The sequence below is a fragment of the Priapulus caudatus genome, unplaced genomic scaffold, assembly GCF_000485595.1.
Source record: "Priapulus caudatus unplaced genomic scaffold, Priapulus_caudatus-5.0.1 Scaffold366, whole genome shotgun sequence".
Lineage (NCBI taxonomy): Eukaryota > Metazoa > Priapulida > Priapulimorpha > Priapulimorphida > Priapulidae > Priapulus > Priapulus caudatus.
The window spans coordinates 197,950-220,843 of NW_014577427.1; the positions used below are offsets into that span (position 1 = coordinate 197,950).

At 41.1% G+C, this 22,894-nt stretch overlaps 2 protein-coding genes across 2 annotated transcripts in view; one reads left to right on the forward strand and one right to left on the reverse strand.

Annotated features, from left to right (window-relative positions):
• Positions 1-2,586: 2,586 nt before the first annotated feature.
• LOC106809593 (39S ribosomal protein L14, mitochondrial-like) lies at positions 2,587-4,354 on the reverse strand. Its single transcript, XM_014812728.1, has 3 exons — positions 4,290-4,354; positions 3,733-3,822; positions 2,587-3,431 (listed from the first exon to the last, which is right to left on the reverse strand). The coding sequence occupies exons 2-3, from the start codon at positions 3,792-3,794 to the stop codon at positions 3,056-3,058; spliced, it is 438 nt and encodes a 145-aa protein (XP_014668214.1). The 5' UTR covers positions 3,795-3,822; positions 4,290-4,354; the 3' UTR covers positions 2,587-3,055.
• A 538-nt stretch (positions 4,355-4,892) lies between these two features.
• LOC106809589 (proteasome activator complex subunit 4-like) overlaps positions 4,893-22,894 on the forward strand; it is a 32,721-nt gene continuing 14,719 nt past the window's right edge. Inside the window, exons 1-18 of the mRNA XM_014812722.1 lie at positions 4,893-5,260; positions 6,523-6,663; positions 6,917-7,033; positions 9,225-9,419; positions 12,464-12,527; positions 13,215-13,289; positions 13,825-13,944; positions 14,148-14,237; positions 14,621-14,679; positions 15,018-15,224; positions 16,019-16,205; positions 16,970-17,059; positions 18,356-18,420; positions 18,882-19,041; positions 19,280-19,448; positions 20,100-20,164; positions 22,005-22,159; positions 22,468-22,552. Coding sequence (XP_014668208.1) covers positions 5,052-5,260; positions 6,523-6,663; positions 6,917-7,033; positions 9,225-9,419; positions 12,464-12,527; positions 13,215-13,289; positions 13,825-13,944; positions 14,148-14,237; positions 14,621-14,679; positions 15,018-15,224; positions 16,019-16,205; positions 16,970-17,059; positions 18,356-18,420; positions 18,882-19,041; positions 19,280-19,448; positions 20,100-20,164; positions 22,005-22,159; positions 22,468-22,552 — 2,253 coding nt within the window. The 5' untranslated portion in view covers positions 4,893-5,051. The remainder of the gene's footprint in view (positions 5,261-6,522; positions 6,664-6,916; positions 7,034-9,224; positions 9,420-12,463; positions 12,528-13,214; positions 13,290-13,824; positions 13,945-14,147; positions 14,238-14,620; positions 14,680-15,017; positions 15,225-16,018; positions 16,206-16,969; positions 17,060-18,355; positions 18,421-18,881; positions 19,042-19,279; positions 19,449-20,099; positions 20,165-22,004; positions 22,160-22,467; positions 22,553-22,894) is intronic.

A 22,894-nucleotide genomic window follows, 5' to 3' on the forward strand; every position in this document is an offset into this window, starting at 1 on the left:
GTGCAGGCCCGTAGCCAGCTTCTATTGGGGGGGGGGTCGTTTTTTCAATGTTGGAATTTCTCGCAGGGCGTGCGTAAAGGATTGTACCAGGGGGGGGTCTAACCGTAACGCCAAAGTTGCGAGCACCGCGAAGGGGGGTCTGGGTCTTTAATTTTTTTAATTAGACCCTCAGATGCGTTTCTGCGACGAAGCAAGGGGGGTCCGGACTCCCTGGACCCCCATCCTGTAACGCTCCTGCTCGGCGCGAAGCGACCAGGCGAGGACCAAGCCACCGAGGCGGGGAGGTGTAGGAGGGGGTGTTCACTGTTCACCGCTCCCCGCACGACAAGTGGAGATTTTGCAATTACTTAGCCTAAAATGGAGCGAAACTGAGTAAACTTCTTGCAAAATTTTAAACTTTTTTTTTTTTTGCCTTGTGGGCGTGGGGGTGGGGGTGGGGGACGGGCGTCGGGGGGGGTCGGTTCGAACCCCCGAACCCCCCCTGGATACGGGCCTGTGTGTGTGTGTGTGTGTGTGTGTGCGTGTGTGTGTGGCATTTGCCATTTTGGCATATTTATATATATATATTTGGCATGTAGGGCCTACCCTATATTTGGCATTATATATTGGATTTAGAATTTGATATAGCTTTGTATTATATGCGCGGTGTCGGATACATCCATGCGACTTTCTTTATGTAATAATGTACTTCTGCAGTGGTCTATGTAACTTCCATCCTAAAAACCGCCGTATTTTCATAATTTTCATTAATATAACACCGCCATATTTTATGCCGCATCTTACTCGCTTATTTATTCTGCGTTAATCAGTGGTTAATGTAGGGGTCGTGTGGGCGGGGGGGGGGGTTAGTAAGAAAATAGCCAGTAAGGCCACCCATCCACTAAGATGAGAGGTTAAATACAGAATTTTAATTTTTAAAGCGTAGAATGCACGAGAGAGCGCCATTTTAGTGCCTTAAATCACTCAGATACTCTAGATATTTTTTAAATATCGCAACCACCTTTATGTCACTGGAAAATACACATTTTCCCGAACCGCCCACCCCAATGCGCACGCACAGTGGGTGAGTTAGCGCTCCCACCTTCAAAGCTACTTATTTCTATTGAAATGATACATATGTATTGGTGTGGTTGACATGGTATTGACATTGGTTGGTATCGTCGTGTGCGTGCAGCGAAAAGTCTGTGATGATCGACAGACAGATATTCTTTATGATGTATTTCCCAGTAAATAGCATTCCGAGCCCACACTACGTACATTAATTTTTATCAGAAACATATTCACAATGTATAGCATACAATGTATAGACATGTTCCTGGTTTTATCCATAGAAATGTATCGGGTTGGTCGACTATCTAGTATATCGGTACTAGTATGTATATCTACTATATTTCTATGGTGGTATCGAAGAAGACATGTGACGTCAATGCATTCAATTAAAGGCATCGGGTTGTCTAACTAAATGTATCGGGTTGGTCGACTATCTAGTATATCGGTACTAGTATGTATATCTACTATATTTCTATGGTGGTATCGAAGAAGACATGTGACGTCAATGCATTCAACTAAAGGTTAAGGTTACGGTTAGGGTTAGGGAGTAGGGTAGTTAGTTAGGGGTAGGGGTAGGCGACTCCCTAGACTCGTTAGTGGAGTAGGCGAGGTACGGTCCGGCATATTAGATAGTACCAGGGTACGTTCCGGTATACCGGACCGTACCCAGGGTACGTTCCGGCAGTACCCTGGGGGACATAGACCCTCTCAGCCCATGTAGTGTTGCGCTGTCGCTATTTTACCGCGACTGCTGCGGAGCCGAGTTTCGCGTGTCGGCGATGGAGTGTGATCGTTCTAATGGACACTAAGCTGCCAGCGGTGGCTATCATTCATGGAGTTCATGGCACTAATACTAATCCCAAACCCATCGCTACGTGTTACTTACTATTCCATAGATTTAATCTGCATGTGTTAAAGACAATCTGCTCATGGTGCGCATTTGTAGGAATAAATCAGACTAGAAAATGTGTTTAAGACTGATTCATATATCATGTTAGGGTAGGTTGGTTAAGTAAGAGTAAGTAGTGGTAGTAAATGGTAGTAAATGGTAAGAGGTAAGTGGTAGTAAGAGGTAGGTAAGCTTTTACACTAGTAATCAGATATGTGGATTCGTGGTGAGACTGTGCATTTGCTGCCCTGAAGACTCCCGTCTCATCCTTGTGTAGGCCTAAAATCATTACGCTGCTACATTACGTTCGCGTGACAACCCGATTGTGTTCTTTTGACCACATTTTTAGAGCAGATATTCTTTCCAGTATAATAACAAGCTTGCTCTATTAAGCTACATTAGCATACCAAGCTTACACCTGCACACAAGGTAACTTCACACAAGTTACCTTAGATCATATACTAAATAGTGAACTGGCCATAATATTATGTGCCACCAGGCGCGAGGCGGATAGGTAACAGGTAACAGGAGTTTTTCAAGAATTATACATTGTAATTACAATGTATTAGATTATCTATCTTTTATACATAGCATTCTTTATGCATGAGCAAATCAAATTAGATTGTAAACTAAACATTAGAAGATTAGAAGATTGTAAACTAAACAAATTTTATTTATACAAAGAAATCTGCCAGTAATGGCATTTGATATTGCACATAACATTACTTGAGCACTAACAATATCATTGTAATCAGTTTGCAGACTTCACATTCACTTCACATTTGCTTATACGCAACAATATTACAGGAGATTGCATGATATCATCAGCTTTCATCCAATGTCATCCAATACTAAATCATCGACCACTAAACCCATATATAATTCGCTAATGAATGCATTATGCACCTAATGACGAACTCAGAGCTCAGACTCACAAAGGGATTTCACTCGGTTAAATCAACGCATGCACGCAAGTTTTCAAGTGACAATACCGTGCATGGCTTCTACCAAACCGTCAATAAAAAATCGCTGAACAGTGGCCATGGCAACCATCGACCATTCTGAAACACTCCCCGTCACACGTCCGCTTCGTCGCTCTACCGGTAACGGCGCTTCTCACACAAACTTGGACGCGATCGCTAAGACCTTGCTAAAGTCTCCTGTCGCCTTTCCCCGGAGACACGACGGCACGGGCACCCGTATCCTCGTCCCCAGCGGAGTGCCAGAATCATCGACTAGCACCATGTTGTTCGAGTCAAATCGCGGCACGCCCGCCGCCTGCTTCTGCCTGCAGCCGATGATATAACCGCGCTTCTTCTGGCCCATTATGGCAACGAGGATCTTGTCTCCGATCGTGCCCACGCCTGTGTTCTTGTAGACGTGTATGCAGCGTGGCGGCTTGCCCGACTGCATGGCGGCACGACCGAGTGCGCTGTTATCAACGACACGTAGACGTGACAGCTTTATGATTTGCTGGAGAGACTGCGTCGTGCTGAAAGCATAACAGCGGTACTGTAGAGTGAGACAAATAGATGGGGGAAGGGTGCTTTATGTCAACTGTGCTTGCTCTCCCTTTACCTCTTCTTCTGATTCCTGCATGCGCACGCTCTCTTTTTTATCTCTCTCTCTCTCTCCCTCTCGCTCTCTCTCTCTCTCTTCCCTTAGCTCTTCTTTCAGTTCCTGCCAGCTATTAGTTACTGGACAAAAACTAACATGATTTTTTCAGACCATATTTTGAAACACGGTAATTCTACCCTTGCCTGAAACCTCAACTAATGTCTAAGGTTCATTACCTAAATGATGCTTTTCCAAAACCATTTCTGATGGCTCCATTGAGTAGTGTCAAACAAGACATTAGAACAGGTACAGCACTTGGTTATGCCCTATTGAAAGACGTGAAAAATGATTATAATTATTATTGCCATATTGGTACCTTTGTAATTTGTAGTTTGTAAGAATATGTGCAACCTTGGGTACTGCGATAATCGTAAGGTAATACCAAGCAGAGGGGGCTCTTGTCTAATTGACCCAATCATTGCAGTCGTTTACCGAGTACTTCTATTACAATCTACGGTCTAGTAAAGTGACCTAGTATTTACCATTAATTCATAATTGCCACATTGCCATTGCCCGATTGATTCAATTTCAAGTGCCATCGAAGATTATTAATAATAATATTATCACGTCTTCACTTCAGTCTTCAGATCACACGATGATTCAATATATCATTAAGATTTTACGCATAAAAAATAAATTCAATGATTCTTAAATGAGACTATGTGCATTGTTTATATACATAATCCTAATAATAATATACTGAATTATTATTTTAAACTGTAAACACGCTTACCGTACATTATCCTTACACTTTGTCAATGGGTGGTCATTTCGTTGATTGAAAGTCAGTGGTGCCATCTCTAGTTATATCTCGTAAGATATACATTTTGCACATGTATTTAATAATGATTACAACATCATTGCTGCTGTCAAATGACATTTATTAATGCACATAAATATTAGAAAACAAAACCAAAAAGAATGAAAATTGAATAGTATTTCTATATATTGTTATTCTTTGGTCAATAGTTTATTTATTTTCGGAATCACGTGCCATAGAGGACGATAGTTATAAAAAATAGTAGTTCTCAGGGGAGAGATAGTGAATATAGAAATAAGTTGTGGATATAGAAATCAGTTAACCCTAACCCTAACCTTAATCCTGACCCTAACTCTAACCCTAACCTTATCCCTAATTCTAAAATAAAACAAAATTATCCAAAAATAATAAACAATAAAATAAATAAAAGACAAAATTAGCCAAAAATAATAAACAATAAAATAAATAAAAGACAAAATTAGCCAATCAGAGCCGTTTTTGTTAGCATTTAACGCGTCCTCTAGCGGATCACTATTTCTCCCCTGTGCAAAATTTTATAAAAAATAGCCAACTAGTATGGCGACTACCATAGTGTTATTACAGTACTTGCAAGTCATACTAAGATTAACGTCCTAGCAAACAACATCGACGTTAGATAGCTGTTTAACTGTGTGTTTCATAAAATTACGTTAAAGTTGGTAAAAGTGCGCAAGTCGTCACAACAACTGACACAAGATGGCTGTGGACAATGGGCTGAAACAGGCCAGCTCAAATATGTTTAAAACTCAGAAAAATTCTATTTACAATGAGCTGTTGCCGTATGCTGAAGATATTAAAGAGGAAGCAGAAATTCACCTGAGTCTGATAAAAGAAAACATTGGAAGATCTGTATTAATGAAAGAACTGCGACCTGGAGTTCTTTTCTGGACAGCGAAGTTGAATAAGTAAAAAATAATTATTAGGTGGTTGATATTAATTATTATATTATTAATATTAAATATTATTATTTAATAAATTTACAATATCTTTACTTAGTCTTGGCTCTAACCCGACCAGGCTGTGTGACTGACGTCAATATACAGCCTGACATCCATTCATTGGTAAATCTTGTACCTCTACAAAAACTGCCGAACAATTACGTATATCTCAAATAAAATAATCATCTAAGCATTTCCGCCTTGTTTTGTATTAAGTATAACCTTCACCTTATAGTATTCCAGCGTTGTTATTAAAACTAATACCTCAGTTCGCTGTGCACAGTGTAAATTTCAAGAGCCAAACCGAAATTTCAATTAACCGCCAAACCGCCATGTTTCCAGTGCGCATGCTTTGGAACGGCACGCGGAAAACCCGAAACGACATAACGTACCATAGCGTTGCAACTCGCGTTGGCTCGAGCATAAATAAGCATCATATACTCGTATATATATAAATATTAAAACATTGAAAACCAGGAAACATCAATCTACAACAACTTAATAATTATCATTGCGAAGATATGTACTTGCCTTGTGTTTAGGCCTATGTTCAGTGAAAATCAGGTCCATTGCCGATTTCAGTCGCACTGAACATGGCGGACATGGCAGCTGTCTGGTTGTTTTGATCCAATTCATCTCAGAAAAACGGCACAACTTGATAAATAAGTAGCGCCCAGTAGCGCCCAGTTACCGCGAGCAAGTCAGAGGTTTATAGATTCGTTTGAGCTATTACATGTGACTCTAGCTGTGTCGATGGTTGGATACCGAGCCAACTACAAGGAATTATGGGCAAGAATTTGAAACGGTGTTCTAACCCTAGCAATACCGTTTCTTGGAGCTATCTTGGCTCTAGCTTTATGACTCCTTGAACTAACTAGTCAGTATATGACTATAAGTTTTACTGTTGTAATGCTAGTAAAATGTTACTTTCAATTCGCATTCTGACATTGTGATTTGTGTGATATTAAGTGGTTGTTGTCTGAATAGATGCTGATCAAAAAATTAATGTTGTACGGTTGGCCGCAGTTCCCATTCTGTAAACTCTGTGTTTGTGTGTGTGTGCGTGTGTAAGTTGGATTAATGCCTATCTATTAAAGAATTATGTTCCTTAGTGTATTTATAACTTGCTTCGATGCTATACATTTTCTGATTTTCCTTATTAAAACTAGTATTACAATTTGAAATGATGCTTTATGTCATTACACTAATTAAACTACTGTTCTTAATAGGTATATCACACTCTATGGCTTCAAATTCAGCAAGGAAGATCATCTTGCATTTATAAACCTATTCTTCAACCTAGTAACAGCTGAGGACATGGAAATGGCACTTGTTGCAAAGTTTTCTTTGATGCTGACTACACTTGTCAAGTGAGTATTTAAAACTCAATCTACACGATTGTCGATTGATGCCATGTGCTTGTGTTGATTACATCAGTGATTAGGGGAAAGTCGGTGGTTAAAATAGACGCTATGAACATGGATTTCTATTGGGTGACTTTAAGCAAATACAAGTGTTTATTTATTTATATGTACAGAGTATTTGCAATGGAGTAATAAATAGTGATGATCCCGTTTGTGTAAAAGGCTGCATTTAAGGTGTTGTTAAAAAATCACATTACAGGAAAAAGGAACTATTATCTCGGGACGATCTGGTTTTACCTTGGCGACCTCTCTATGAACTCTACAATGAAATAACCTATGGTGGAAATGAACAGATTGGTTTAGTGCTCCTACCAACGTAAGTTCCCACTTTGCAGTTATGAGAAACCCTACGATAACAGGAACTTGATAATTTGCTGTCACAAAGCTGCTGATTGCATGAGAATCGATCATAAAACTCAAATTCATACACATTTATTGTAGCCTACATCACAGCAATTTATGCATATTATTATGGTTAACAACATATAAATAACATCTGATGAAAAAATGACACGCTCCTGAATTTATTATGCACAGCAACACAGGAAGCGAGTGTCATGACCTGGGGGGGGGGGGTACTCCGCATAGTGATGCATATATATATATATATATATGCGCCGCATTGTTGCCCCCATTTTTCGTTTTCCTTCTTGCCATCTTTTTGCCCCCCCCCCAATTTTTTCCTTGCCATCTTTTTGCCCTATGTTTTGACCATCGAGCCATCTATTTGCCCCATGTTTTCAATGTCGAGCCATCTTTTTGTCCCATGTTTTCACCGTCAAGCCATCTTTTTGCCCTCAATTTTCCCATTTAGGTCGAGCACCCTTACCCCCAAAAAATGTGAGTACCCCCCCCCCCCGCCAGCGTCATGACTCATAAAAATATCAAAAACAAGAGAACAATCACCACTTGTAAATGTTTGTTTTGGTACGCGATCGGTAGACATGTAATGTTTCTGACATGGTTCCTATTAAAAACACATGTTTTACTAATGAATATAAAATATAAAATCACTATAATTTCAATTCTTTGTGTAATTGTGTTATTTTCATCTTGGTTTTTAAGTTACGAGAGGTTCTAGGATCTTGTAATGTTAAGAGGAAGTTTGCGAGAATTTTTTCGTTTCTCATAACTTTATGATATTTCTGTCAACGGTTTACGAGTTGAAGTTAATCTTAATGGTGCCCTCACACCATAGCGTATGCTGAAACCTTTGAGTTGCATGTAAAAAATATTTTTATACGCACCAAACGCAACCCAAATCAACAATTTTGTCAATTTCTAACCTATTCAACCTATGGGTTGCGTGTGGGTTGCGAACTGAACTTATGATCCTCCAATATCTGCGATCACCTGCATACGAGTTGTGTGCGAGTTGCGTGTGAGTTGCGTTCAAAACTTACAAGTTGCGTTGGACCTGCGTGCTAGTTGCGTGTGAGTTGCGTTCAAAACTTACAAGTTGCGTTGGACCTGCGTGCTAGTTGCGAATATCGCAAGGTCCAGGGGCAACCTGTTCTTCGTGTTTTGCTTGGTGATGCGAGGACCAACGTAGCAGCTCATCATACATCTCGTGGGGCATCCTCATGAAGTTCTTGAATGCACCTTGGTCCTCGTTTCGGAGCTCCACCAGAAGCTGGTTGTAGAGACCAAAGTCAAGGCGCCGGCTAATCCATGGTCTAACCCACACTCTTCTTCTTCTTCTTCTTCTTCTTTTTCTCCCCTTCTGTTTATTCTGTTATGTATGTGTTGGAGTGCTAAATTGACCAGATTAAACTGATGTCCAATAACAGCAAGAGGTAGCTCCATGTTGTCACCTCGGAGGTCCACGAACACCTGACACCGATCTAGAAAAGGCCCACTATTTATACCATTTCTCAACACGCATGTAGTACGGAACTAACACGCAACTCACACGCAACTAATAGGTTGGATATGCAGGGCATAGGTTGGGGGTACGCTACACACGCAACAGGATCGCAACAGGCACGCAACACGATCGCAACATGATCGCAACAGGTACGCAACACATTCGCAACATGTACGCTACCAAAACCTGGCCAGATACCTCAAATTTGGACCTGCGATCACCTGCATTCATAACGTATGAGTTGCGTACCGGTTGCGATCGTGTTCCATGTGTGGCGTACCTGTTGCGTCCCTGTTGCGTCCCTGTTGCGTATAAATTGATCGCAGGCATTCGCAGAGAATTATTGAACATGTTCAAAATTTCTGAACTTACTCTGCGTGTGTCTGCGATCACCTGCGTGCTTGTTGCGTACTTCAAACCTATAAAACCTATTAGTTGCGTGTGAGTTGCGTTCGGAATTTATGACCACTATTTTTTATTCGCAACCATACGCAACTGGTGATCGCTATGGTGTGAGGGCACCATAAGACTAATTTTGTTTCTGAAAACAGGCCACTTGCTTTAGTGATGATAATTCTGATATTGTTAAAAAAGTTGTGTTCGACACCGTTGTTTATCCATCATTTTAAACCCATTGCAGCAATATTGATGGCGCTGTTAAGAACCTGATCAAGGCCTGCCGTGTTTACTTTCCTGCGGAGGCGACGCGGGAGATGGTGGCTGAGTGGCGCCCTCTGATGTGTCCATTTGATACCACGATGTCGAAAGCAATGCAGTGCTTCGAACTTTTCTTGCCGACAATCTTACCGCCAGAACTTCATGAGCATGGATTCAAGTTAGTGAATGCATAATTTTATTGTAGTGATCAAAAATTGCATTGAGGGTTGTAAAGTGTGAATGTATGCTTTAAAACTCATGAAACCAGTGTAATACTCCAATGCTTTGAAATTATACTTTTATTAGCTCAGCTGACGAAGTCAGATGCAGCTTGTAGAATCGCATGAATGTCCGTCTGTCCGTCCGTCAACAGTTACGGCACAAATCTTAACCGCTCGACGTACGATCTTGATTTGGTTGCCAGTGAGTTTATCAGACGAATACCCGGCTACAGTACACGTCAGTTGAGCGTTGTCGCTCTGCGGCACTTGTTACTATTATCTTTATGTTGTTTCATTAACATTTATAATTGTGGTACATATTCTATGTAAGTATACAAATATTCCATGCATTTGGATGACTTTATTTTTATTGTAAGAACATTCTAGATGTGTTTTGATTTCATAATCACAAACATCCTGTATCATAAGGCTTAATTTAACACATTGCCCATATCAGTTGTTGCTTCAGGAAGTTTCCATCATATCTGATTGTACTTCCAGGGTTCTCCAAGGGCACTTATAGCCTGGCGGCTCGCCAGGCTATCGTTGAGCCCTGCCATCCTAAAATGCACCCGCCACGCTAAATATCATAGCCGCCATGCTGCTGTATACACAAGAAGTTCAAACAATTAATACACGTTGGTCTCGATGCTACGGGTACGGCAATCCCACACACAAGTACAAACAGTCACCCTATCCCTATCCCTAACCCTAACACTAACTCTAAACCGACTCGGCTATCTTATATACGCGTGTTATAGTACCAAAATTAATCTATGGTGTATAACCTTTTGTTTTCAATATTTTGCATCTGAACTGACAATCAATCCCAACCAACTGGTGCAGGCTAGCTGGCACAATAATGTTCATTTTTATACGTCAAATCCGAGGATTTTCTAGCTCATCAAGAAATAATTATTTTGAATTTTCCGATGGCTTTGCCCATGCAAAACAAACATTTTTACCCCACATGCAGTGCTTCAAATTTACACACAGAGTGTCCCAGATTGCATCTCAGAGCTTCTACAATTCAAAAATTTTTCACGGGGGTATGCCCTTGAACACCCCTAGCAATTAGTAGCACCCCCATGTCATAATTTAAAAGCTTGAAGAACCATGACTTCATAAAAAATTACACAGTTAATTAAAGATAAGCTGCATTTGCACAATGTGTGAAGTAACATGGGCCTTTGAAAAAAAGTTTTTTAATGTATGAGCTTATGCATTTGGTTTAACCAGGGACTTTTTGATGCTGACACAGGGGTAGAAATAAGGAGAAAAAAGAGATGGTCCACAGGACCATCTAGTTTGAAATTTAGATTGTTCTCCTAAATTTCAAATTGTTCTCTAATAGTAATGGGGCGTGCAAGCGTAAGAAATAGATTTTACATGGTGATAAAATGGTTTAATTATTCACCTACAATGAATGTACTAAATGATACAGTAATTGTTTATTCACTTTAATAGTGTATTGGTTAATAAAGTTGTTTTAGTAACATTTAGTTGAACCCATAACACCGGAATATAGTATGTCTCAAATATTTCTTAGAAGCACATTCATTCATTTAATACAGTTTACATTCCTTCAGTCAAGCAGTTAATTCAAGCGATTATAAGCCTTCTTGGCACACTCCATCATGTCCATCTTATCTAATATTTGTTCATCTTCCTCTTCAACATAATCCTCACTATCCTTGGAATATTGCACGTGGAAACTTCAAAGAAAATTACCGTAAAATGGGACCAAAATATTTAATGGTCCATCGGATCATTGACTTTGAAAATCTGATGGTCCTCCTGATTATTTGATGGCCCCGGACCATCGGACCATCGCTTATTTTGACCCCTGATCATTCCCCAGGATGTCCAATTAAGCATTTTTTCATCTAGGTTAGGACAGGCTAGTTAGCTCACCTTGACATCGTCAAGTTGAGCTATTTCCATGGGTCGCCGTCCGTCGTACGTCCGTCCGTCCGTCAACATTTGGTTTCGGTCAACGATAACTCAGGAACCGTTTGACCCACATGTTTGAAATTGGGTGTAGTTGTTACTGCTATGCTCCCACATGGAACGTCCTATTTTGAAGCACGCCAGTCGACGTACTTTCGAGCCACGGCAATTTTTTGGCAAAAATGGGAATTGCCATTAGTCAGTTCAGGTTCAACGGATTTTGCTCATTTTTGGTATGTGAATGAATAAGGGCTAGGGGTTTTGATATTTAAAAAAAAATTATGCAAATTAGGTAGGGTTTGGCAATTATACAGCATATTATATAAACACAAACAGTCTGTGGTGTCACACTCGTCTGGTTCGTTTTACAAGATTTCATTGACAATATCTTTAATGTAAAATTGGTATTTCCTCTCCACTCTGCCGATAAAACGTCTATATTAGAGTAAAGATTTACAAAACATGTCGGAACGCAGCATAACCTATTTATTTCAAGCGCCATCGCTACAAAGCGGGTATAGCGCCATCTACGGTCACAAATTGTGATTCATTTTGGTTTATAAATTATTATTGCGATATACAGATGGCAATCGTTTCTATAATGTACGTCGATGGTTGCTCAATTAAAACTGACTTCTTCTTACTCATTCATTTGTGTCCTTTTTTGTGGTGAGCTACAGTGTCATTGACACTTTCATTTTGTTGTGGGTATCTTTCCATTATAATGAATTATGGTTAGTTTTTTAGGCTGATTGGTGGTATATAGCATCAGATTCTATTTACCTAACCAATCCAACCTAATTTGGTATAACATTCACCACAGTTACATTATTCCCATTTTATAAAATCCCTTTCGATGTGCTTTCATTGAGAAATGTAGTTCATGGGTTAAACGATTTTCTATTTTATTATAATTTAAGATATTATATTAATTTTTACTTTAGCCTCTGTTTAAATATATTTAAAATGTGGTGAACCGACGTTTTCTGCATATTGTAGAAATCAAACTATGTAAGACCATTGATACTACCTTTTAATTGTCATGCTTTAGGGTTTGGTTTGATGAACTGATGACAATGTGGGAAGCATGTCACAATGTACCATCCTGGGAAGTCGTGAGTAATCCTTAACACCTAGATGCTTGCCATGTACCTCTCAAACAAGATTTCTAAAGTTGATTCAATCGTTTTTCTTATGGTGGTCATTGCGCGAACGATTATATTTAATATTCAGCCATATTTTGACACCATGTAAGCTTACTAATTATGGAAGGCCACATGTTCACACCATAAAAGTATCCCAGAGCTTGAACTATACATAAGTGGAATGTCAATTTTTTTAGCATAATATAGTCCTTTACCAAGTAATATGTACAGACATACTGTGTGTGTGGCTGGATGTACTGTACTAATTATCTTATAGCCATACAGTGTTTCCCCCGGCCAAAAAGATCTGTGAGGTGGTAAATTTTTTTGGGTGTGTTTGCGTGTTTCGAGGTCTTAGCAAAGCGAGCACTGCAGGTGCTTGAAATTGTTTGAAAAATGGTGCAATTTGGTGCATTCTAAGCTATTTTATGGCATTATAAGCACTGTTCTATGGAAGAACATTGATTTTCGTCAGCGAGGCGGTGTTTTGGACAAATTTCTGTGTGGCGGCGGAGAATTTGAGCGAGGCGGCCCGCCTCGCTTGTGTCAATGCAGGGGAAACACTGGCCATAGATAAGATATTACATTTCATACTTAGTTCATACCAGCAAGTGCGTGCACACAGTTAACAAAATGTAATAATAATTTTATTTACAGCATTTGATAAACCTATTTGCGAGAACGGCAAAAGATAATATCGGCTATATCGATTGGCAGCCTTACATATCAATGGTATGTTAACTTAATGATTGGTACGCACACACACGCACAGATACACGTTCATGCACACATGCACAGACATACAGTAGTAGATCATTGAATAATTAATTGATATATTATATCAAGAGTAGATAATAACACATTATTGTGTTATTATCTACTCTTGATTATATATATAGTAAAAAAATATTGATCCTCATGGATCAGTTAATGTTAGATTACGGGTTTTTGCTGTAAGGCCTAAGAAAAAAAGATGTTTGTTTCCGCTAACGAGCTGAAAAAAATTGGACACGGTAGGCAGGGGAATTTTTTGTTATCAAATATATTTTATTTTTTTGTATTCTAACAATACTTGTTTTATACTCATAACAGCCCATAAAAAATGTCTTCAAAGTCAAATCAATGCATTCACCAATCGATATCACGTTGTTGTTTTTTTATTGCTGATCACAATAAAAAGTTTCGCCACGACCGTTTAAAATGGACTTGGTCGGGTTAGTGGAAACACTTTTTTTTTAGGCCTAAGCTCTTATTCACCACTTCTCAGATTTTCACGAGGATGATCCGTAGCTTCAACTTACCAGTGGGTTCCAGGCAGATCCAGGTTGGCCGTACAAACTGTAGCTTTGACATCGGTGCCACTGCCATGTGGATCGCCGCTATGATGGCAAGTTGTTTTTCCCGCGTATTAGCCAAATTCTCACTCTCAGTGAAATATATTATAATCGCCGTTAAGAAATTTCCTTGTCATAACTTGGGTGTGCAAGCAGCGTTGAGTGACACATGCACTATTTGTTATTGTTACACATGTACATGAGGTATTGAATGTCTGTGTGTTGTTGCCTGTAATTTGGAGGTGGTGTGTTACAGGGTGGAGGCCAGCCAACGGTTTCCTACATCCACAAGATGTTCCAAGCAATGGAGTCATATTTTCACCCGTCCAATACGGGAAGGTGGATCGTAAGTTGCAATTTTGACGGTGTTCTCGTTGCCCATGCGCTGAGTGTGTAAGTGTGTAGTGTAACGATATCTCTCTCATTCGTTTCACTTTGTTATTCTTGTTGGCTCTTATTTTTTGTCTTCTAATTCGTGTTTCGCCCTTGTTATTTACTGACACTCACCAGCTAGGACTGCATGCAAAATTCTCTCAGCTTTGTGTTTGTGCAAATCTTGCTTTGTTGATAGTGAAATCTTAGTCTGGTTTTTATAAAATTCGTTAATCAAGAGTAGGATGGATATTATTTTGCAGGAGATTACTGCATGAAAAAAATAAGGCTGTATTTCTATAATAGTACATCTGCTTGACTATAGTATATAAATCATGCTGACATTTTGCATTGCAGCTGAAACTTCAACGCCTCATGGCGAAGCTCACGGCTGGCCTGGTTCGAAGACTGAACGAGTGAGTCTTACACGGTTATCTTTGTGTCTTCCATAACTTCATGAAAGTAATAACGATGGATGATAATCTACGCAATCATACTCTATTAGATCTATGCAATAAGTGTACGTCTCAGGGAATCGTACTCGTAGATTTGACGAACATTCGATTGCAGTCTTAACGTGTACATCTCGCACTCATAATTTATCCACCAAAATGATAATTTATTCGACATTTTTACTCTAATAAACACCACCGATATTCTAACCCCCACAACGTGTCCCCCCCCCTCCCCTGCGTACGTACGCTGACGTCGTCAACCTGACTAAACGCTAGATCGCTGATCGTTCACCCCACAGGGAGCGCCACCAGAAGCGGTCGTGGGTTCCCGCCATCCCCGCCGGGCATTGTCTCGGCGAGGCGGAGATCACGGAGTTTGTCGAGGCTGTGAAGCCGGTGGTGATGCTGTCGATGTTCAGCAAGGCAGGCAGCGGAGACTGCGCAGGGTCGCTGCAGAACCTCAGCACTGTGAGGCCTGAACTCGTCATCCCGCCCCTACTAGAGCAGTACGTGTCACTGTGGAGAGTTTGGGGGGTGTTTAATATTTTATTTTTTTGTTAATTTTAATTTTAAGTTAAACCGAGTTTGTTTTTTAAACCAACGCCAGTTTTTTGTTGTTTTTAATTTATGAATGAAGCCAGTTGATGATAATTAATTCAGCCGCTGCTGGAGCAGTACGTGTCGACGATGAGAGAGACGTTTAATATTTGATTTTGTGTGTGTTAATTTTGGTTAATTTTTAATTTTTTAATGTTAATTTTTGAAATTTAAATTAAACCAGTTGATGATAATTAATTGAGCTGCTGCTAGAACAGTACGTGTGGATGCCGAGAGAAGCATTTAACATTCATTTTATTGAAATTACTCGTGAAACCAGTTTCTGATAATTAATAGTATGTAATTACTTGATAAATAATTGAGCCACTTCTAGGGAAGTACGTTTGGATGTAAACGAAAGTTCATTCTAATCAGATTTTGTGGTATGGACCCGTAAAACCAGTCGCCGATAATTTATCTATTGAGTTGAGGTGCTTCCAATTGTACGCCTAGTCTAAAGTATTAGATGCCTCGTTAAATACAATATGAGTGGTTTTTCCGTATTTAATTAATTAATTGATTAAATTATTATTACTCATTTACTTTATTTCATTATTAATTCAATAATAATTGTAATAGAATCTAAATGTATATAGTATAGATTTTGCGTGCGTGCGTGCGTGTGTATTAAATAAATGAATAATTGCTAATAATTGATTATTGAGTGATTCTCCTAACCTGACGTCACCGTGCGACGCTGCAGGCTGTACCCGTCGTTGACGACGCTCACTGAGCCACATCGCCTCGTCTCTACGATGAACTGTGTTGTGGCGGTGTCACGCAGCATGCTACGCACGCAGGAGCGCTACAGCGAGGGTCGCCATCACTTCCTCCCCCTACTCATGCTCTGTCTGCCCGGCATCGACTCCAACGACATCAAGAAGTCCATGGTGCGTCGCTTTAAGCTGGGTTTACACTATCAACTTTTTGCTGAAAAGTTAACGAGCTGATAAACTTTTCAACTAATCGACCGAAAGTCGCCAGTGTAAACGTAAAATTTGGGTGCTCAACAAGGTGATAGCAACTAGTTGAGAGAATAGAACATGTTTAATTTCTCAACTTTTGGTCAGAGATTTGATCAAATTTTTGCCAATCGGCCACTCCGATAATGGCAATCAGGAGGTATGTCCCTCCACTCAGGGGGTGAGCGCGTTTTTGCTATCAGCGCCACACTGGTGCCAATTCAACTACAGGTCAAATGTTGAAACGTTTTGGCGACTCGCAATCGATAACGTAAACACTTTAAACATCTGATAGAAAGGTTGATAGAACGTTGAAAAACTTATCATCTCATTGATTTTCGAAAGAAGTTTGAACATTGAACTCGTTGAAGTTTTGCACATCGTCGCTCAACAAAGCGTGAAAGCTAGATATTTCTTGCTGAAAATACGAGTCGGGTTTTTAGGATGGTTTTCGTTTAAAATGGAAAACTTGATTAGAAAATATCATTAATATTAATTCAAATCAACGTTATTGTAGTTCTAAATTAAACATGTTGGAAATTCAGTATCGATTCTTTAAGCTTTCAGCTTTAAGCTTTTTTTTGCAGGGGTTTTCTTAACTGCCAATCCTATTATGTGTGTAGCTAATGTGAGAGTTGCTTGAGGCGTGCGCACGTGTCATTTGTCACGTGCAATGTCGTTCTCATTTGTAGGTGACGTTTCAACTGATTTCAACATTCGTCACTCTTGTCCCCCTGGTGGACTGCTCGTCGGCAGTGCAGAACCGGAGTGACCTGAGCGAAGTAAGAGCTGTTCACTTAATTTTATTTGATCTACACTAAGTACAGCACACAATCTATTATCCGAAATTCTAAAAACCGAAAAGCTTTGAAAATCGTTTTAAAAGTTTTATCGTGGAAGTTGTCTGCACACCAAAGCTCGTGTTTGGCTGCACAAGGTTCACTGCAGATGTGTTTGTGTTACTCATACATATTATCAACAGTACATAATAGAGAAAAGTATGACATCGTTTTAACAGCGTTTTGCATAGTTTTCAACTTGTAAATATTCTATCAATATGTGAATAAATATATTCAAACTTTACCTTGTTTTCGTCTATGATTCTTCCTTAATCATAATGACACCACTCAAATTACTGAAAATCGTATGTGTTCTCAAAAAAGGTTCTTTGAATACGCCACGGTTTCACACAGTTCCGAAACTTGGCATGTATTCGGCTCATGTCTGATATGCGGCGGCAGGCACGCAGTTGTAAGTACGGGATGCTGGGGCTATTGCTGGGATATTTAGCGTAAGCACAGCTACAGCAACTGTTTCGGCTTCCTTATCATCAGGAACACGTATGGCAAACACAGTAAAATAGCTCTAGTTCGCCGTGAGCACACATTTATTTTTAGGGCATGCTGGAAACGTCCACCGCTGAATACAATACTGATGCCATAAATCTCGCCCAGACCCCAGGCGTTCCGTCATAGACAATCGAACACTAATACCCATAAGAAACCTTGCCGCTCGACACAGTGCGCTTCATTTGGGAAAACTGGTGTGAAACGTGTCGTACCTCTCAAAGAAATTTTTAGAACACATACGATTTCCAGGTAAACCTTGGTGGTCATATGATTAAGGGAGAATCATAGCCGAAAGCCAGAGGTAAGTTGAATATAGTTATTACACTATTGATAGACTCATCTTCCAAGTTGAAAACTATGTGTCATACAAACGGTGTCATACTCTTTCTAATTATGTATCTTAATATATACTGGTCCAGTTAAGGCACTCTGCTGTTGAAAATTTGGGGTTTTAGTACTGGCTAGTTGGCAGGATAACTACGTAAATGTATATGCTGTAGCGTCAGCTACCATTCCGAAATCCAGAAAATTCCGAATTTCGAAACGTGTCTGGTCCCAAGCGTTTCGGATAATAGATTGTGTACTGTACTTAGTTCGGGGGTTAAGTGAGTAGCTGATTATTGTTAGCCATTCATGGTATTTGGGTTTGAGTTATTGGATGAGCAAACGTGGTTGGGGCTCACCCAGGAATAGGAAGGATGTAGTGACCCCATTCGTTTTTAATTTCAGGAGGAAAAGGAACTTTGTTCGGCAACAGCTGGTTTCGAAGACTTCGTTCTGTTATTCATGGATAGGTAATATACCAATATTCATGTCTGGTAATAGCTAAAGTTCTATACTCAACAAGTCTTCAAAACATGGTGTTCGTATACATATATTTCTCATATATTTCATATATATAGAGTACAATTCTCTGCGTTTGACGCGATATCTTTTTAAAACATCAAAATTTGTATTCACGGATGGTAAGTTGAAGTTGGTAATTCTTCTAGCCCATCTGACCACAGTTGTACAGTGACAGTGTGAATGTACACAATGAAGCGTAACTATGATCAATGTCTCTGACATTTTGATAGTTCAATAGACAGTGTTTTATGCTGCAATGTTGCCTTAAAAGATTCAAGGCAACAATCGTGGTGCAACGAACTTGGACATGCAGCTCACAACATAACTCGTGTGAATAAGCCCAGTTTCCTGAGAAATCTGGCAGCAGATGGTGCCACTAGTCACCTTTTCTCCCCTCGTGTGTTGGCAGGTGTTTTGAGTTGGTGCGTAACAGCAGTGTGGTCGCCGGCTCGCAGCACCACACCGCCAACGCTCACGACAAGATGAACGCCGAGGAGAGCATGCTGGAGGTCGGCATCAGCTCCACCATCAGCGCCGTGCTGACGCAGTGCTCGCGTGAAATCTACGACGTACGTAGACGTAGGGGTCCATTCAGGTCCTGAAAAATATATAAAAAATGTCCTGTAATTGTAAAAGAGGTATGTTATAGTCGATTATAATTTTGGTCGTAGAAATTCCTGGGAATTTAGCATAGTAATGTGCTTGCAAACCTTGATGAAAATACAATGCACTTATCTCCATGCACTAAAGTTCTTTTAGAAATCTTACTATAGGTGACGTCACAAACTTGGCTTTCACGTTTTTCAGGCCGCAGTGCAAATGCTATTCAACTTTGTCTGCAACAACGTGTTTGAGGTTGCCGTCGCGGGCAAGTTTGTCGCCAACATGTGTCGGGCTGCCACCAAGTCTAATCCCCAGGTCGCTCTGAAGTTATTCGTCCCGCACTTTCACAAGGTCATTGTGCAGCTAACGTCAGGTATGGGGAATTGCATCTCATAAGATGTCATTCCGTTTTTATTTCTTGTTATCTGAACATTTATTGACCAAGGTCTGACTGGCAGGAGTTAACGCCTCTGGTACAGTGCGTTTGTCGTATGCTTTAATGTCACTTTCCTATCGTGTAGCTAGTGCTAGATGTTATCACAGTGTTAATGTCAGTCGTGGTTCTACACGGATTACTTGGTTACTCGGTTCACGCATGGTCGTTAGGTGTATGTGCAGGGGCCCATTGTCAGAAACAAAGTTAGTATAAATATTAGTCTTAACATTAACTTTTTCTCTTAGACTGTCAACAGAAACATGATGCAATTACAAGATCGAAAAGTCATAGCAAATTTCCGAGAACTTTACTAAACAAAATTCTGTCAATGGTCCATAAGGAAATGTTAATGTTAAGACTATTTAAGACTGATTTTTTCCAGACAACTGGGCTCTGCCTTCCAGTGCCGTGCCACCAGGTTAAATCGCGTTAATGTACTGAGTATGTTTGTCAGACTTGCAACATACTTGGACTTATAATGATACTGTATACCAAAAAAACACTGCACACAATTTTTAAGATGTTAGTACGTGCTCTCGCACCAGCGTGAGTTGACCCTGTTACACGAAGCTCGACTTTTTTTCGCAGGCGAAGATCTTAAGGAGGAGGCAGCAGACACAGAGCTTCTGTGGACACTACAGCTACTTTGTGAGGTGAGTACCATCAGGGTAGAGGCTATCAGTGTCCCTACAGTCAGGTGTCGGTGCTTGTCATGCTATACCCTTGGTTAACTTGATTGCAGCCTGACTGTCAAGTCTGACGCAAAGTAATATGTTAGAATCGATTAAAATTCGAGGTGAAAAATTATAAACGAAAAATTAAAAGTCTGTGAAACATGAAGTCTCGATGCCTTTCTCCCCATGTCTGTGTTAGAATATCAGATGAATTGTGAAATTGGATGAGGAATTGGTGAAACGTGAAGCCACAACTTGGCTTGCTTGACCATGTGAGCAGTGGTAGGAACAGGGAGATGTGGGTTGCTTGGCTGGGCTGGAGATGGCGGGGAAGATCACGAGTGATGAGACCATGGGGAAGGAAGGCAGGGTGGGTTCTACTGGGCTAGAAGCATGGGAGGTACAAGCAAGGGATGTTAGGCGTGATGATAGAGAGCAAGGCCACAACTCCCATGCTCTGTTTAAATTGTTATGCTCATGAATTTCATGTTAATTAGATAATAAATATATTATCCACGGTGCATCTCCCCACGCTTCTGTTATAATTTAGTATGAATTCTGTAATTGGATAATAAATCGATTATCCACGGTGCCCATCTCCACATGCCTTTGTTAAAATTATTTGCTTATTGAATTTCCGAATATAGTTAGTACTATTGGCGCCGCCATTCAGAACGAATCGTAAAATTTGACGATGAACTTGGTCGCGAATCACGAAGCTACGCCGCCCGCTCACCCTCCTCCCTCACTCTCTCTCTCCTCATAGGTGATGCGCAGCAACGGGCGGGAGCTGCTGCCGTGACCGACCTCGCAGGATCCGCTCGATGTGGACCTGCCTAGCGCGAGCTCTTTGCGATGCGCTGCGTCGGAGCTCATCCGTGAGGAGTCTGCGGTGGGGGTGGTTGTAGCTTCGCCGGCCTGACGCTGCGCAACCTGCTCAAGTCGCTCACGCTCGTCTACCCGAACGGAGTTTGGGGTCCGCTGTGCATGCGGGCGGCTATGCGGGTTCCATGTTATCGTGCCGCCCGCACGTAGGTGTCTAGCCTGGGTCTGATAACTTTTGGGGTGGGGGGGGGGGTGTGAGTGGGGTGTGTGGGGGGGGGGGGGGGGGGGGAGTGTGGAGTGGGGGTAGTGGGGGGAGTGGGGAGGGCGAGTGGAGGGGGGGGTGGGTGGGGGGCGGAGGTGGTGTGGGGATGGCGGGAAGGTGAGGGGGGGGTGTGGGAGGCGTGGGGAGGGCCGTATCGAAGCATATATGAGGGCAAGCCGACTAGCGAGGCGAGAAAAGGGAGGTAGACCCACTGACTACTTACTCTAAACATGAGTGATGGTAGGGTAAGAGGGATGTGAGGCCACTGGTGGGTGTGGGGATGGATATGGAGAAAGAGTTGAGGGAGTGAGAAAAGAGAGGTAGGACCCATTGACTACCTACTTCTAAACGTGAGCAGTGGTAGGGACAGGGAGATGTGGGTTGCTTCTGGGTGGAGATGGGGGAAGAACGAGTGATGAGACAGAGGGAAGAAGGAAGGCAGGGTGGGGTTTACTGGGCTAGAAGGCATGGAGGTACAGCAAGGGAGTTAGGGTGATTGTAGAAGGAATGAAAATAGGGATGTAGGATGGGCTGAGGGAGTGAGTTGACTGATAGAGGTTCGACACTGTAGACAGTAATCTAACAATTCACTCGTTGCAAATGTTGCGGGTAGCTGTTGGACGTTGGTAAGAGTCCGGCGTGATGACACACGACACGTCAGTGTTGAGTCCGAGCGTGCGTGAGTGTCAGCCCACCTACAGACACGCACGCAGTCACACACTTCTTCTATAGGACTGGTGCATAGAGGGAGACGTGGACAACCTGAACATCAGCTGGCATATACCGAGCGTGGAGGAGAAACAGTTTGCACAGGAGATTCTGGACACGTTCATGCAGCCAGCCATCGCGCGTCTCAACTCCGTCTCCGACGATACGAATCTTTCAAGGTGACAATTATTGTGCCAATTAATGGCTTCTGAGCCATATTGTGATACTAATCATAAGTATTTCTATAGACAGTTGTTATATAAACTGTGTGGTGCTGGACTGTTAACTATTATACTTCTAAGTTTTTTTTTCTTAGTGTTGACATTATGTTTACTAGGATATCGACACCAAAACTTCAGTAAACTGCAAGCTTAGGGTAAAAAAAGAGTGTTTAGTAAGGACCTGTGCTATCAGAGTGCATTTATGCACACATGGTTTGTGACCATGGCTGAGGCAGCATGTATGACATGTTATCGTGATCTTGTAGGATTGAGCTGCAGGAAGACCTGAACCTGGTGCTAGAGTGCTTGCACGGAGCCGGGGCTATGTTACCACTACTCGATGGCGAGCCAGTCCAGCTGTGAGCGCCATCTACATGTTTTTCGATAATTACATTACTATTGTTTTATTATTTATGTATATATTTCTTTTTTATTATCTAATTATTAATTCTTTAAATGTATATTATTAGTATCATACTGATGCTAGTGTCAGTAATATATGCAATATGCATTCTAACATGTGCATCGCCAGCTGTGTGTTTTTAGCTCATCTGACATAGTCAGATGCAGCTTGTAGAATCGCATGATCGTCCGTCCGTCTGTCCGTCCGTCCGTCCGTCCGAGCGTCCGAGCGTCCGTCCGTCAACAGTTGGGCACAAATCTTAACCGCTCGACGTACGGTCACGATATTAA

Excerpts from the sequence above, each read along its gene's own strand:
- LOC106809593 (XM_014812728.1), bottom strand. The coding sequence starts at position 3,794 with ATGTCTTGTTTGACACTACTCAATGGAGCCATCAGAAATGGTTTTGGA. Across the intron at positions 3,432-3,732 it reads TTTGGAAAAGCATCATTTAG|CACGACGCAGTCTCTCCAGC; the intron begins GTAATGAACCTT and ends TTATGCTTTCAG.